Source organism: Tachypleus tridentatus, chromosome 1 (assembly GCF_004210375.1).
Source record: "Tachypleus tridentatus isolate NWPU-2018 chromosome 1, ASM421037v1, whole genome shotgun sequence".
Classification (NCBI taxonomy): domain Eukaryota; kingdom Metazoa; phylum Arthropoda; class Merostomata; order Xiphosura; family Limulidae; genus Tachypleus; species Tachypleus tridentatus.
This window is the reverse complement of record NC_134825.1, coordinates 96301319-96316872: the sequence shown is the minus strand read 5'-3', so window position 1 is coordinate 96316872 and position 15554 is coordinate 96301319. Positions and strand designations below refer to the sequence as shown.

At 34.0% G+C, this 15554-nt stretch overlaps 1 protein-coding gene across 2 annotated transcripts in view; it reads right to left on the bottom strand.

Moving 5' to 3' along the window:
• LOC143256260 (acetylcholine receptor subunit alpha-like 1) overlaps positions 1-7435 on the bottom strand; it is a 42049-nt gene extending 34614 nt beyond the window's left edge. For both annotated transcript variants that reach the window (XR_013031220.1, XM_076513231.1), the window contains exon 1: positions 7005-7435. Coding sequence is in view for 1 of the 2 variants with exons in the window: in XM_076513231.1 (XP_076369346.1) it covers positions 7005-7214 (210 nt within the window). In the remaining variant the exon portion in view is untranslated. The remainder of the gene's footprint in view (positions 1-7004) is intronic.
• Between the last annotated feature and the right edge of the window lie 8119 nt (positions 7436-15554).

The following is a 15554-nucleotide window of genomic DNA, read 5'->3' as shown; positions in this document are numbered from 1 at the left end:
TTCTTTTTTCGTAAAGGGCCTGGTATGGCCACATGATTAGAGCATTTTGAGGGTCGTGGGTTCGAATCTCTCTCGCACAAAACATGCTCGCCCTTTCAGCCGCGGGGGCATTATTATGTGACGGTCAATTCCACTATTCTTTGGTAAAAGAGTAGCCCAAGGGTTCGTGGTGGATGGTGATGACTAGTTGCCTTCCCTCTACTCTTACAATGCTAAATTAGGAATGGCTAGCGCAGATAGCCCTCGTGTAACATTGCGCGAAATTCAAAACAAACAAAAATATTTTATCGTGAGAACTTTTGTTTATGATGGGGCCGACCCCCCTCTAGTTCCACGCCCCTAGCAACGCACTCTTTGTCTTTTGCCAGTCTTAGACGTGTATTACGCAGCTGCTACTCCAACTACTTTCGCTCATTACACTGATGCTGTAGAAGAGAATACAGAAAAAACTGAAATACGATGTAAATGATGTTGGAAACAGCTCGCTGTAATGAGTAGTGACGTTAGTGTAGCAGTACCATTCTTTTTATATCGTATTGTTAAGAATGTTTAGTATTTCTTTCCTGTATTACAAACTGAAGTAAAGTTATTTTGAGCTGGTTGAAAATTTTTTCGATGAAATGAACTAGGCCTTTAAGATTGATTATAAAAAAAAACTTAGAATATGCGTATGTAATTTATATAACAATATAAAATAAAATATTAAATGATACATACGAGAATGTAGAAATTATACATGTTGTGAGAAGAAATGAAATACTTTCTTTTCAGCATTGTATTTTAATAACAATTAATAGTTTGAAAAACATATTAAAATATATAAAAAGCGAAAGGGAAATACATTATGGCACGATATCTGAAATTAACCAATACTCTTTAAGAACTTCTTCAGAAATTTGTGGATTTGGTCCATATCCCGACCACTATCTTCATACATACATTAAAAATCACTTAATCCATTTATTGATAATGACAACATTCAGAAAAATCTTCGAAATGTAACTGTCATAATAAAGTAGAAATTATTCTTATTAGCAGACGTTTGTAAAGTGGCTGACTGAAACCAAGGTGATAATATCTAGATGCTTAAGGAAAATATTTCTAGAGGTATGAAACAAGAAATCATTACAAACACTGAAATTGAATTGAAAGGTTTGAAATTTGAAGTAGGATATATTAATTTTAAAAGGAATCCTCCGGAACTTGAGGCAAGTCAACCAATGAATCTGCTAGTCTTTAATCAACAAATAGTGGGATTGACCGTCACATAATAATGTCCCCACGGCTGAAAAGGCGAGCATGTTTGAATGTGACGGGAATCTGAACCCGCGACCCTCAGATTACGAGTCGAGTGCCTTTACCATCTGGCCATGCCCGGCCAATCAGCAGTACCCAATTCTTGTCTGACGGAATAATGAGATTTGTCTGTTACTCTTGTAACACATTACTGGTCCCAAAGTGACAATCACAATTTTCAAGCATGCAGAACTCGAACCACGAACTCATGGATCTACAGATTAGGTACGCTAACCATCAAGCCACGTTTGATGCACATAATTACATAAGTTTAGTTTTACTTAAACTGACTAGATTTTCTTTTAATTTTGTGGAAGCAAGACGCTTATTACTAATTATATTACTTAAGGTTAACTTATCACAAACACTTTTTATGCTTAGTCTTAATTAGCATTAGGGTTGCAAGATGGGCATTAGAAACCAAAGTTTCAGGTTCGACCGATAGACGTTAAACGAATAACACTATGTAACAAAATTTTTACTTTTTCTTGTTCCTGGGCAGAAAATGTTATTTCCCAGTTGCTTATGACTGAAGAAAATGGAAGAGTCCTATTTTTCTCTTCAAACTTTGCTTTTGTGACCTGAATAATGAAATTTTCAAATTTACCTATTTTCCAGAACAGTACAGGTAGATTCAGTGCTGAGTAGCTGATAGAAAATTTTCTCTAAATTACGAAAATTTTCAAGAACTCTCACCACTCACCACTTCAGTTTAGTTCTAGCTGCCTAAATGAACACATAGACCTATCTGATTTTATCAGAGATAGCATCAAGAAACTCCAAGCATTCTCCAGACCCATTCTGCTATGTATATGGCCAATTTATCAAGACAAGAGTGAAAAAGTACTCTGTGACAGCATTTGCTAAAATGTGTGAAGCCTACAAGGCATATGGCATGCCTGTCGGGAATCAAGACAAACCCTGAGCACCTCATTTTAGCTGCGAGCACTGCAAAATAACTTTAGAAGTTAAGACGGACAATTTTTGCTTGTTTGAATAGTAAGATTTTACATTATAAAAATTTTAGACCTTTTAAAATTTAAATATCTATCGGTACACCTCATAGAAGAATACAACAGCGTCAAGACCTTGCTAGAAGCCTTGAAGTATGATGAATATGGTTGGGAAATTATCAGAGACTTCAAAATGCTGGCATTCCTGATGGGTCTCCAAGAAGGCTTTACGAAGTTTCCGTGTTATCTTTGCCTTTGGGACAGCAGAGACACCGCAGCACACTACAACAGGAAGCACTGGCCACAGCACACCGAGTTCACAAAGTGGAGGTACAATGTCAAGTGTGAACCACTAGTGGACCTCCAGAAGGTGTTGTTTCCAACACTGCACATAAAATAGGATCTTAAGAAACAAGTATGTCATAGCTCTTGATGAGGAGTCTGCAGCCTTCAAGTGTCTTAGAGATTTCTTCCCTAAGCTGTCTGAGGCAAAGGTCAAAGCTGGTGTCTTCGTTGGACCACAAATAAAGAAGATCCTGGGAGTGCACAGAATTCCCCAAGAAGCTCAGTAAGAAGGGAAAAAGCTTGGGGCAGCTTTGTCTCAGTGTTTTGGGGAGGTCTTGGGCAATCACAAGGCCGAAAATTATGTGGAACTGGTTGAGGATCTGGTAAAGAACTACGGCAAAATGGACTGCAGGATGTCCCTAAAAGTCCATATCCTTGATGCTCATCTTGATAAATTCAAGGAAAACATGGGAACATATTCAGAGGAGCAAAGCGAGCGCTTCCACCAAGATATACTGAACTTTGAAGGCCGCGACCAAGGAGCGTATAACGAAAACATGATGGGAGATTATATTTGGGAGCTAATACGTAAAAGTGATTTACATTACGGTTGCAAATCTCAAAAAACTACTCACTTCTAAATATTTTTAGACTTATTTATATTTATTTATAACTTTAGTATAAATAAATGTAAATCTTGATTCATACGTTGTTTTATTCAGACTTTATGTAAATGAAAATGTGCAAATTTGCCAGTTTTTATAAAGCAAATAGGTTAATTTCTAAATTTCATTATCCAGGTCACAAAAGCAGAGTTTGAAGGGAATAATGGCCATTTTCTGTACTTTTATACATAAGCATTAATTCTTTGTTCTTCATATTATACTTGTTTCCCAAGCCTACGGAATAAATGGCTATGAGTATTTTACTATAATATAGGCAAACCTGCTAAAAAACTCCTATGCAGGTAACACAACAATTTTTTGTTAATTCTTGAAAGGGAAGAATTGATTTTATTTTTTCACTAGTACTAGTCAAATTGCTCTTCGAGGCCGCTGAAACACCGAATCCCTGCAAAAAAGCTGGATAAACCGTGCCTAAATCTATGCACAGATACTAAACAAACTCCTGAGAAAGTTGTAGGACTCTTTTAAAGTTGATTTTAGAAAAAGTAAATCTCATTTTTCATCGCTACCAACATAAGCTCTCCTGAGCCACTTAAGCGCTGTTATTCTAGTCGGAAACGTTTCGTTTTATTAGAGAAAGCAACATTTATAAGGATATCTATCCTTATTATTTTTTTATTATAATTTTATAAGCCGCTACAGAAAAACGGCTACGAATATTTTATTGAAATCTGGACAACAATAATAAAGGTAATACTGAGTATGCCATAGTTTAAAATTAATTCAAATGACTTCATTTTTCCCTGAAGAATTTCTCTAAGTCATTCACTTTATTGGAAAAAATCTAGTAATTTACTACTGGGCATTAATTGGAAAATAATTTGTTCAACTCGTAAGGCATTAACTAGAAACTGCCTGGTTGAGGATTCATTATTCCTAGAATTTGTTGTTTTTTATTGTTTCACGAGTTCGCTGTTGTACTTTGTCTCTAAGTGGTTTTCTGCGACTATTTCAGTGAGTTTTCTAACGGTAGACGATTAATGTACTTGATTTCTCTACTCTTGTGAGTGGTGATTTACTCTACTGATTTTCATATTTTGTTGAAATTGTGAGAGCATATTTTATTATTATTACTCATATTTTTGTTTCCCTAGTCTACAGCAAAATCGGCTGGGTATTTTTCACCAAATCACCTATAAAGATATACGATATGAAATTGTGAATGTTCATGACCTATTTAAAAAGTTAATTTACAGGGCTATAATCACGAGGTCCCCCAGTGGCTCAGCGGTATGTTTGCGAACTTACAACGCTAAAAACCGTGTTTCGATACTCGTGGTGGGAAGAGCACACATTGTGTAGATCTGTGCTTAATTCAAAACGACAGTTGTTATAAGAGACTTCATTTGTACTCGACGCTTATAAAACTAATCTTTACAAGAAACTTCGGGCACAAAACCATCCGCTTCAGTAAATAATAACTGGGTGAAGAAAATAGCCAATGGAGCAAAAAACACGTAACGTTCAATTTTTTTCAACGTATGAAGCTTAGAATTTACTCTTCATAAACTTAAGAAACAATTAAAATTGTTAATTTAAAAAGGGGAATAGGAGTCGTGAAAAACGTACAGAAAAAAGTTGAATCAAAATGTAAATATTATATTTTGAAGTCTACAATTCGAGACTCGAAAAAATTAAACAGACTAGGTAGGAAATAGTTTATATTATTTTATCAGCCTACAAGTCCCTACATTTACTCCATGTTTTACAGTACTTACCAGTTCCAGTGGAGTCAAAATAAGGATTTGTAGCTTCAAAGAATAACGTAGACACTACTACCAGCCTAATGAGTTTACTTCAAAAATGTTTATAGAGTCCCCAGATGTATGCTTGAAAATATAATCTTTGCATTATTTAACTTGTTTATGTACGTTTTTGACGATTCTTATACCCCTTTTTAAGTTAGCAATTCTTAATTAATTTGTATAATTAATTTGGACAACTTGTCAATGTACATGCGTATTAGTTTCTATATCGTTAAGTATTCTACTCGACACAATTTATTTAAAATTTTATACCATAGTTCGTCATGAGTTTAAACTGTTGTCCAATGAGCATGTAATGAATGAAAAAGGAATTTTATTTCTTTTCAAATATCAATGTCACTTGGAAAGATGAGAAAAAATATTAATATGTAACAAATTAAGCTACGATTTTTCATTTTTAATTCATATAATTCGCAACAATAATGCATGGAAATTATACAAGCTTTATTAGATTTAAATAAAGTTTGTACTAAAATATATGCACATGAACTGAATTTTCAAAATTCACCACGGATATATTGCTAATAAATTTTAATGACAAGTAATGAGAAACTATAATTAACATAATTACGAACTGCATTGGTACAAAGTGAAACTTTTCTTCAAATATAAACATATATTTCAGTTTCGCACAAATAAAATAGCTTTCGCAGTAAAAAATTGGATCTTTATCAAAAAACTGAGTCCCACTTCCTTCATCAGAAAAGAAAAGAATATAAAAGCTTACTCAGATCAAACATATATTTAGTTTATAAGAGCCTCCTAGACGCAGTATTTTTATTATATCATTCTAACACAACCGTAGGAATAACAGAGCAAGCGGTGTTCCCGTACTGAGCGCCTATACACACACGTATTTATATAAAACTTTTTACATTGAAAACGTTAGTACTATTAATGTTCAGAGAAAGAAGGGCTCAGCTCATTTACACATTTAAATGAGTCACTTCTATGCGTTAACCAAATCAATTTTTAATATAGATACTCACAAACTGTGCTTACTGATGAAAGCTTACTTATTGTTTCCGACAGTGAAGATACTACTGTAATGTTAGTCTTTCTAGCACTTGCGCAAAAACAAACATTACATATAAATATATTAAATACGAGTCGTGAGTTTACAAACACATTAATATTACATTATACAATGACCAGGGATGTCGAGAAAACCCACTTGTCGAGAAAAATATATGTAAAAACGGCTCGTGTGGGTTGAGATTTTTTTTTTTACGTAAAGGAGCGAAGAAGGTAGAAACGTTGTTCGCTCCTCTACGTAAAAAAAAAAAAAAATCTCAACCCACACGAGCCGTTTTTACATATATTATGCAATGACATAATGGTTTTCTCTCTTTTTTTAAGTTCTTGTTTCAGATCCTTCATTGTCACTTATTCCTATCTTGAGTATGAGTAGAAAGGTTAATGCTTCAAACTCTATAATTGTTCACCGCTGAGACAGCGGTAAATCTACCGATTTATGGGGGGTTATGAGGGGGTTCGATTCCCTCAGTAGACACAGTAGGTAGCCCGATGAGGCTTTGCTACAAAAAAAAAAAAAAAAACCACACACACACACTCAAATTCTAATTTCCAGTTATACCCCTATCGTAATAATAAGTGTCGTATAAATTTTGAAGGTTTTTGAAAGGCGTTTTGCTCAACTCAGACTTTAAATTCTGATTTTTGTTTTAATGACGACTGTAAGAAAAAAGTATCGTATTTATATTCTGAAGTATATCACATATATGTTCATTTATTGAAAACTAATTTAATTAGTAAACAACAGTATCTAGATATATAGCACTCCAGCAGAAATTTGTTATACGAGAATTATAATAAGTGCAAAACACCACCATTTTTTGTTTAATAAAATAACATTTCAATACTTGTACTTTTATTAGCTGAATGTTTCCTGAAAAGCTTAGTTGCGTTCTATTGTGATTAAATTAGAAAACAGTGTTTCTATTCATCTTTACCAGTCTAATACTAATAGACAGAACGGCTAAACTACTTATACTTACTACATCTATTAGTTGTGATAATTTGAGGTTCATCCTAACAGTGAGAGTGTCCGAGTTATTTCTGACAGGCCGAACAAGCCGGTTATAGCTGCTCATCAAATCGTCGTATAGTCTTTTGGCGTCAGGGTTTCCTGCCGTAAGAAATGGCGTTACTCGCATGAACCATAGTATTAGGTTGATCTGTTCGAACCTAACAAATCGAACAGCCATCTTGCTGTGGGGATACTTTCCGATTGTTATCTTTCACTCAAAGTGATGGATTTTTTTTCACATTTGTACCTATATAATAGCAATTATTTAGCAAAGTTTAAAATCGCAAATGTTGCTAGTTTCTTTTGTTGATTTGGTAATAAAAACACATTTCAGATACCTTTCTATAACTAAACCTTCGGTTAATGCATTGTAAACTGAATTTGTTGCTACGCCCTCTATTAGTTATTGATGTTGAGAGAACCATGATTTTTCTTTTGTCTTGAACAACATAAAAAACAAAAATAATAAATGTACAAAAACAAGGGTATGTATATATACATACTTAAATGTATATAATTACATATTCCTATATATAAGAATAATTAAAGAGTTGTCTTCATAGATTATGTTTAAGCGAAATACTTTATTGATCCAATTTTCACCGATTTCATAGCCTCCGGTGAGTTATACTTGTATTGGCTATCTCACTATCGAAAAATGCACTCCGAATGTGATCACTTTTCGAGTAAAGCATTCTACTTAATGTTGCTATTCTCTTTCTCCGCACTTTAGTTATCTGATTTTGTTCTCTAACAATTCGCTCAGTTATGAGTATTTGATTTCTGCACTATAATTATAAAGCTTGAACTTATATCAGTCTACTTTGATTACGTATATCAGGAAATTTTCATTTGCTTACTGTTTGTTTTTCGTTTGTTTGGAGTTGAGCACAAAGCTATCTGTGTTCTGTCCACCATGGATATCTAACCCCTATTTCTAGCGGCTTGAGACCGCAGACATACCGCTGTGCGACTGAGGGGGAAATTTAGCTATTGAAGTAAAAGCATAATTAAATTTTTCTAGTGTGGACGAACTAAAGTTGTAGCTGAGGGAAGAGAGAAGAGTTATAATGTTTTGATCAATCCCACTATTCGTTAGTGTTGACTAACTATATTCCTTTTAGTCTATTATTATTGTAAATTATGGACAGCTGTAACTTCACGCGAAATTATTAAAACAAACAAACTACATCGTTTATTTATTAAGTGAAAGGAAGAAGGTTAAGAAAAGTGAAATAAATATTGCTACAGACTTGCCCAAAAAACATGGCGCTGTACATTAAAGAAACTTTAAAAGTGAAAGAAAAACATTAGAATTAATAATTGTATTCGTAATCTGAGAGTCGCGGGCTCGTATCCCGGTTGCACCAAATATACTCGCCCTTTCAGCCGTCGGGGCATTATAATGTAACGGTCAATCCCACTATTCGTTGGTAAAAAAGTAGCTCAAGATTTAGCGGTGAGTGGTAATGACTATCTGTCTTCCCTCTAGTCTTACAATGCTAAATTAGGGATGGCTAGCGCAGATAGCCCTCGAGTAGCTTTGCGCGAAATTCAAAACAAACAAACAAATAATTTTACAACACAGAACTAAAATGAAAAGCTAAAACATATAAAATGTTACTGAAATAATTAATCAGAATAAATATGAATTGGTCTTTTTCAAATAGTTGTGTCCATAGCAGGAGTCAAAAACCTGATTTTCAACGTTTATAAACCATCAACTTTTCTGTTGTGTTGAACCACTGTGCTAACACGTAAAAAATAGCAACATGCAAAACAAGCTGATTCTTTAAATCTCGTAGTCTGTGTTTATACTGATTTGCACAGAATTCCCGCTCCTTTATTGAGTTCAAAGGCCCTTTCATTATTTACAGTCCAGTGCACCAGTATAGTCCTCTGTTATCCCACATATATTAATTGTAAAGGTATTAGTAATAAATAATAAACAAAATATACTGACATAGCTGTCAGTTATAGTATATCCTTTATAATGTCCTTTAAATAACACAAAAATACTCGAAAACTTGGCCAATCAATATGTTTTTGTTGTCACTATATCAGTCATTTGAATAATCTGAAAAGGTACACAATTAATTTCTGCTAATAACCAAAGAGATTTGAGTTAAATCATACTTAACAATTATAGGTGTGAAAAAAACCATACAAGCTAATTCACATTTGTTATGACTAATAATACGTACATTTGGTGCATAATTTAATTAGACTGTATAGAAAAGTAAAAAACGAAAAATACAGATGAACTAACCATATTAAAAGTGATATTTAAATTAATAACACCCATATTGCTTATTGTTGAATGCAAATTAAATATAAAATATAAAATGTTGCATATTAAAGAATTTTAAGCAACTTTAAAGAAAAATTCCATTCCACATCTTGATTATTAAAAATGTTAAAGTCTAATTGTTTATAACCTTGATCTTACGCGTGTTTTAGTACTGCATGGCTTAAAAGATAAAATATAAATATGGATTATAACTAGATCATATTGATAAAAAGAGAGAGAGAAAGCATAATGCAATAGCATCTTCATGGTTTCGGCGACTTTTAATATGCAGTAACTAGGATAAAAACATATAATGTCAAATATTTGCTAAGAAGAGTCAAATAAAAGTAGAATACAAACTATGTCAAGAGTGGAAATGGCAGAACGTAATGTATTAGAAAAGGTGCAACCCACAAAACAATGGGGATATACCATTTATAGAATTTAACCTTTATTCGCAAGTGTAAAATTAATTCAAATTAGCAATCAATATAATTGATCAAACTTAAAGTGTCCCAAATCTAAGATCATTATTTAATAAATGCAACCAATTTTGCGAATGTAGTTACTTCCAACTAAAATGAGAAAAATAATGAGATAAAACAAGGTATTGAAAGCTTTCCAATAAAGATGTCAAACATATTTTCCTCAAGCTGGTATTTCAGCCACAGTAATGCTGATATTCCTTTATGAACAGCAAAGAGATACTTAAGATGATTGGGTCACTAATACTTATTACATAAAAAAAAGCAAAATTGACATTTTTACTCCAGTAATGCAGTACGTTACCCCCGTTCTTTCTTGGTCAGTGTATACAATCATGTAACTGATTCGTACATCGAACAGCACAGGTTAGTAACTCCAGTGTTATGCTTGCAAGTGGTGAGAGCAAATAAGCACAGTACAACTGAAATAATCTGTAACAAAAAGCTTATTGACTGTAACTAGTTTTCAAATAGTTATTGCCAATATAGGATAGCAATAAAATTATATTGTTGAAAACCATGACCGTTAACTCTATACGTAAAAGTGTAAATGAACAACAAATGTATAAACTCTTTCCGAAACTTTGAAACTTACGAATAAAGTAATTCCGCATTATATTAAACAGCTTCATTACTCCACATAAGTAGTGGATAAGCCTTGTTTTATTTTTAATATTTTTGGTTATAATTTTATGCTTTAACGTTTATTTGAAAAATTATAAGCAGGGATGGATTTAAGCTTAAATGCATTGTCAGCGAAAAAAAAAGGGAGCCTGGCAAGTTATATTCATACCATGCTTGGCATGGCCAAGTGGTTAAGTTGTTCGGCTCGTAATCTGAGGGTTGCGGGTTCAAATCCCCGTCACACCAAACATGCTCACCCTTTCAGCCGTAGGGGCGTTATAATGTGACAGTCAATCCCACTATTCGTTGGTAAAAGAGTAACTTAAAAGTTGGCGGTGAGTGATGATGACTAGCTACCTGCTACATTAGGGACGGCTAGCGCCGATATCACTCGTTTAGCTTTCCGCGAAATTCAAACCAATTGTGTTTGTTTTTGAATTTCGCACAAAGCTACTCCACGGCTATCTGTGCTAGCCGTCCCTAATTTAGCAGTGTAAGACTAGAGGGAAGGCAGCTAGTCACTACCACCCACCGCCAACTCTGGGGCTACTCTTTTACCAACGAATAGTGGGATTGACCGTCACATTATAATACCCCACGGCTAAAAGGGTGAGCATGTTTGGTGCGATCGGGATTCGAACCTGCGACCCTCGGATTGCGTTAACACGCTTGGCAATGTCGGGCTCACCTTTTAGCAGTAAGTCTTCAATTAATTACTTTACGCAACATACAAGCTAAATTTGATAATATTATCATTGAAAATTTGGAACTAGCTCTAAATAATTTCTTTTCAATTTATTTCGAAAAGTATCAACGTAAGATCCGAATGATTCACTTAGATTTAAATTTTAGAGTCAGTTTTTTTTTTATTTTGTTTTGGAATTTCGCTGAAAGCTACAAGAGACCTATCTACGCTAGTCAACCATCATTGAACAGTGATATACTAGAAGAAAAATAGCTAGTGAACAGCACCCACTGCCAACTCGTGGGCTACTCTTTTACCGGCAAATAGTAGAATTGATTTTTGCGTTATAACGTCCTCACGGCTGAAAGGGCGAGCATGTTCGATGACAGGGATTCCAACCCGCAACTCTCACACTGTGAGTCGTCGAGCTCTTTAATCGCCACGCCCTCTTACAGTTAGATTGTATCTTACAAAAACCAATAAATAAAATAAATACACTGTTATTACCTTTTTAAAAAAAGGGGTGATATTATATATATTTTAAAAAGTACGTAATCAAATTAGACAGATTGGGTCACACAGTAGTGTTTTCTTCAGTTTGCCACATGTTTTTAATTATGATACTCATACTCTCAAGTCATACAGTTTTCTCTGTTAATTGTTTAAACCCTACATTGTTCATGGATTATCAACGAAAAGATAGTTTTGAGTTTTCTGTACTCACTGAAACACTTTAAGTGAGGTTATTAAAGTAAGTACATATTTAGTTCTTAGTCAGTAATTTAATGGATTTAACAAATACGTATTTATCAAGTTACTGGGAATAGTTCCTAAGCAACCAGCCCCGGCATAACCAAGTGGTTAAGACGCTTGAATCGTAAGTTGAAGGTTACGGGTTCGAATTCCTGTCGCACCAAATTTTATCACCCTTTCAAGCGTGGGGCGTTATAATGTAAGTGTCAATCACACTATTCGTCCGTAAGAGTAGCCCAAGAGTTGGTGGTGGGAAGTGATGACTATTGCCTTCCCTCTGGTTTTACAGTGCTAAATTAGGGATGACTAGCGCAGATAATTCTCATGTAGCTTTTTGAGAAATTAAAAAACAAACAAACAAATTCTAAATAACCTCATTTTTTGTTTGATGAAAAGATTTGGGAGCAAGTAAACGAAGTGATCATGATATCAAACGTGTCACCTAGTTTAGCGAGTTTATTTGTATCTTTACGAGAAGCGTTTGTGGAAACGAATGTTTGTTACATTAAATAAAAAAAGAAAAATATTCAAAAGATAATGCAGAATTTTGTTGGTAAGAGTCTGAATATAAATTCCCAGTTGGAGAACGAAAAACCTTTTAATCCGTAATGACGAGAAAACCCACTTATAGAGAGATTTATATATGTAAAAAACGGCTGGTATGGGTAGAGAAAGCACTATGTAGAGGAGCAAACAATGTTTCGACCTTCTTCGGTCATCGTCAGATTCACAAAGAAAGAAAGGGTTACTGACCGATAGCTGGCAACATGTTTCAAGGCGGTTGTGTAATTGAGTGTAGGAATATAGAGGGCGTGCTCATATTTTGGATATATTTATTAATATAGGTACAAAGGTGTTCCTTTGTATTGGTTTGTTTTGGGCTTGAGTTGTTATATAAGTAAGGCTTCTTTAATTTTGCGTTTGTTTATGCTTGTTTCTTTATTTAGTATTTGGGTGTTTTCTATGATTATGTTGTGAAGGTGACTTTCAAAGGAATCTGGTTTCCATTTTTCTACTTGTTTTTCCAATATAGAAGTCGTGGCAGTTATCACATTGTATTTTATAAATAATGTTGATGTTGTGTTTGTCAGTGTAGTTTTTACACAGTATAGACCTTAGTTTTGTGCCTGGTTTTGGAATAAATTTGGTATTAACTGGAATATCGTATTTTATCACTAGTTTTTGCTAAATGTTGGTTACTTTTCTGCTGATGTCAGGAATATATGGTATGCAGCAGTAAATGGTTTTGTGATTTTTTTTAAATCATGGGTTATATTTACTTTTGTTAGTTGATTTTGCTTTTTGTCTAGGTGTGTGAGTATAATGTTTTCTACGGTTTGTGGAGGAAACATTGATGTTGATTAAGTATATTTTTTATTTTGTCCAATTCATCGTTAATTTTATCTGATGAGCATAGTTTTATGGCTGTGTTTATTTGGTTTCTTAGTATGTTGTGTTTTTGTTTTGTTTCGTGTGCTGACTACCAAGGAATGTATAGTCCAGTATGGGTGATTTTTCGGTGAATTCCTGTTTTAAATTGTGTGTCGGTTCTTGTAATTTTGAGGTTAAGAAATGATATTTGACTGCTTTCTTCCTGTTCACATGTGAAGTTAATGTTGGGATGTGTAGAGTTAATGTGATTGAAAAAATTAAGTGTCTATTCTGTAGATGTAAATCCCGCAATCGTGTCGTCTACATATCTGTACCAGTATAGTGGTGGACGTAATGCTGTGTTTCAACTTGTGTCACAAAAATATTGGCTAGAACTGGTGATACTGGGTTGCCCATGCTTAGGCAATTTATTTGTATATTGTTGTGGTTGTTGAACATGAAGTTTGTCTTCATCGTGGTGAATTCTATGAGGGTTGCTAATTGGTTGCTGGGAATGTCTATTGATGGGTTAGGGTCTCAGATATAGAGTTCCAAGGCTACCTTGCAGGCTTCAGCGGTTGAGACTTTTGTAAAGAGGGATATGACATCAAAATTGGCCATTAAGGCTTTATGATTAAGTTGATTAAAGTTAAATTTGATATTAAGAGAGTCTTTGATGAATGAGCTGACTGATGTTTCATATTTGGAGAATGCCCATGCTATGTATTTACCAAGATTGTAATTAAACGATTCATATGTGGACATTATTGGTCATAATGGACAATCTGGTTTATGAGGTTTGGGGATGCCGTATATTTGTGATGTGCGTGAATCGGTCTTGCGTAGGTAGGAACAAAGTGTTTTTGAAATTGTGTTGGCTTTTTTCATTTTTAGTAGTAATTTGTTTAGTTGCGTCTCGTGTGTCTTTGTTGTATTTGTGTGCATTGGTTTAAATTTGTTTGTGTCTGATAAAATGTTCTTCATTTTTTGGATGTATTCATTCGTATTCATTATGACTAGCGTTTCCTTTATCTGCTTTTAGAATTTTAATGTTTCTGTTTTGTTTTAGGTTTTTAATATAATTAATGTCTCTTTTTGTAAGGTTGTGTTTTAGTTTTCTGTTTTGTGAAATTATGTTGATGGTTTTGTGAGAAAATTCTTTGAAAAATCGTTTAAGATGTTGTTTTTAGGTGTTGCACGAAAATATAAATTTTTAATTTTTCTTGGGAAGTTTGGCTGTTGAATGTCAATAAAATTGTCTAAGTTGTCTTCTTTCTGTTGGTTGTTTTCTTGTTTTTGTTTTCTGTGGAAAGTATCACAAGCCTCCTGGCTAGATCATCTAAACATGTTTTTATTTCTAAGGTTGGGATGTACCTAGGTGCTATTGCGAAGTTGAGTCCTTTGTTAAGTAGATGTATCTCGTCTGTGTTTAATTGTCGGTCGGATCTGTTAATTATGAGGTTAGTCAACGGTTTGTCGTTTTGGTGTTTTTTCTGTTGTTTGCATCTTAGTTTTTCTAGTTTTTTGTTGTGGCAGATCTTTTTGTCTCTGTCGTTCCTAGTGTTGATTTGGTTTATGGTTCGTTGTATAAGTCTGTAGATCTCTGGTTTGATGCAGCATGCCAGTTGATGGTCTGGGTTCATTTTTGGTTTTTGTAAGTCATGTAGTTCTTTGTATTTCGTGTTCAACATGGGTTTAAGTAGCTTTTTCTTTAAATTTTGGATATGTTAGTGCATTGATTAGAATTTTTTGATAGTTTTACCATTACAAAGTTAGTAGTTAGTTGTTCCTTTCTACATTGTTGAATGAGATAGATGTAATTTCTTCTGTTGATAATTTTTGGTTTAAGTTTCTTAGTTTCTTTACGATCGTATGAGCATGTACTGTTAATAGTGTTGTAAGGTATGTTAGTTCAGACATAACGATTACATAGATAGTTATGATTACATAATACAAATACATAAAGAAAATACAAAGAATTACACTTCTCGTACAATCGCCGTGATGAAATAATAATCCGTGATGGCGAGAAAACCCACTTGCAGAGAAAATTATATATGTAAAAACGGTTGGTATGGATAGAAAAAGCACTATGTAGAGAAGTGGACAACGTTTCAACCTTCTTTGGTCATCGTTAGATTCACAAAGAAAGAAAGGGTTACTGACCGACAACTGACCACACGTTTGAAGGCGGTTGTGTAATTTAGTGTAGGAATGTAGAGGGCGTGTTTAGATGTTGAAAATATTTGTGTGATGCCACTGAAACATTAATCACTTTTGGGAAGGAATGAAACAGTGCTTTCCGGTGTA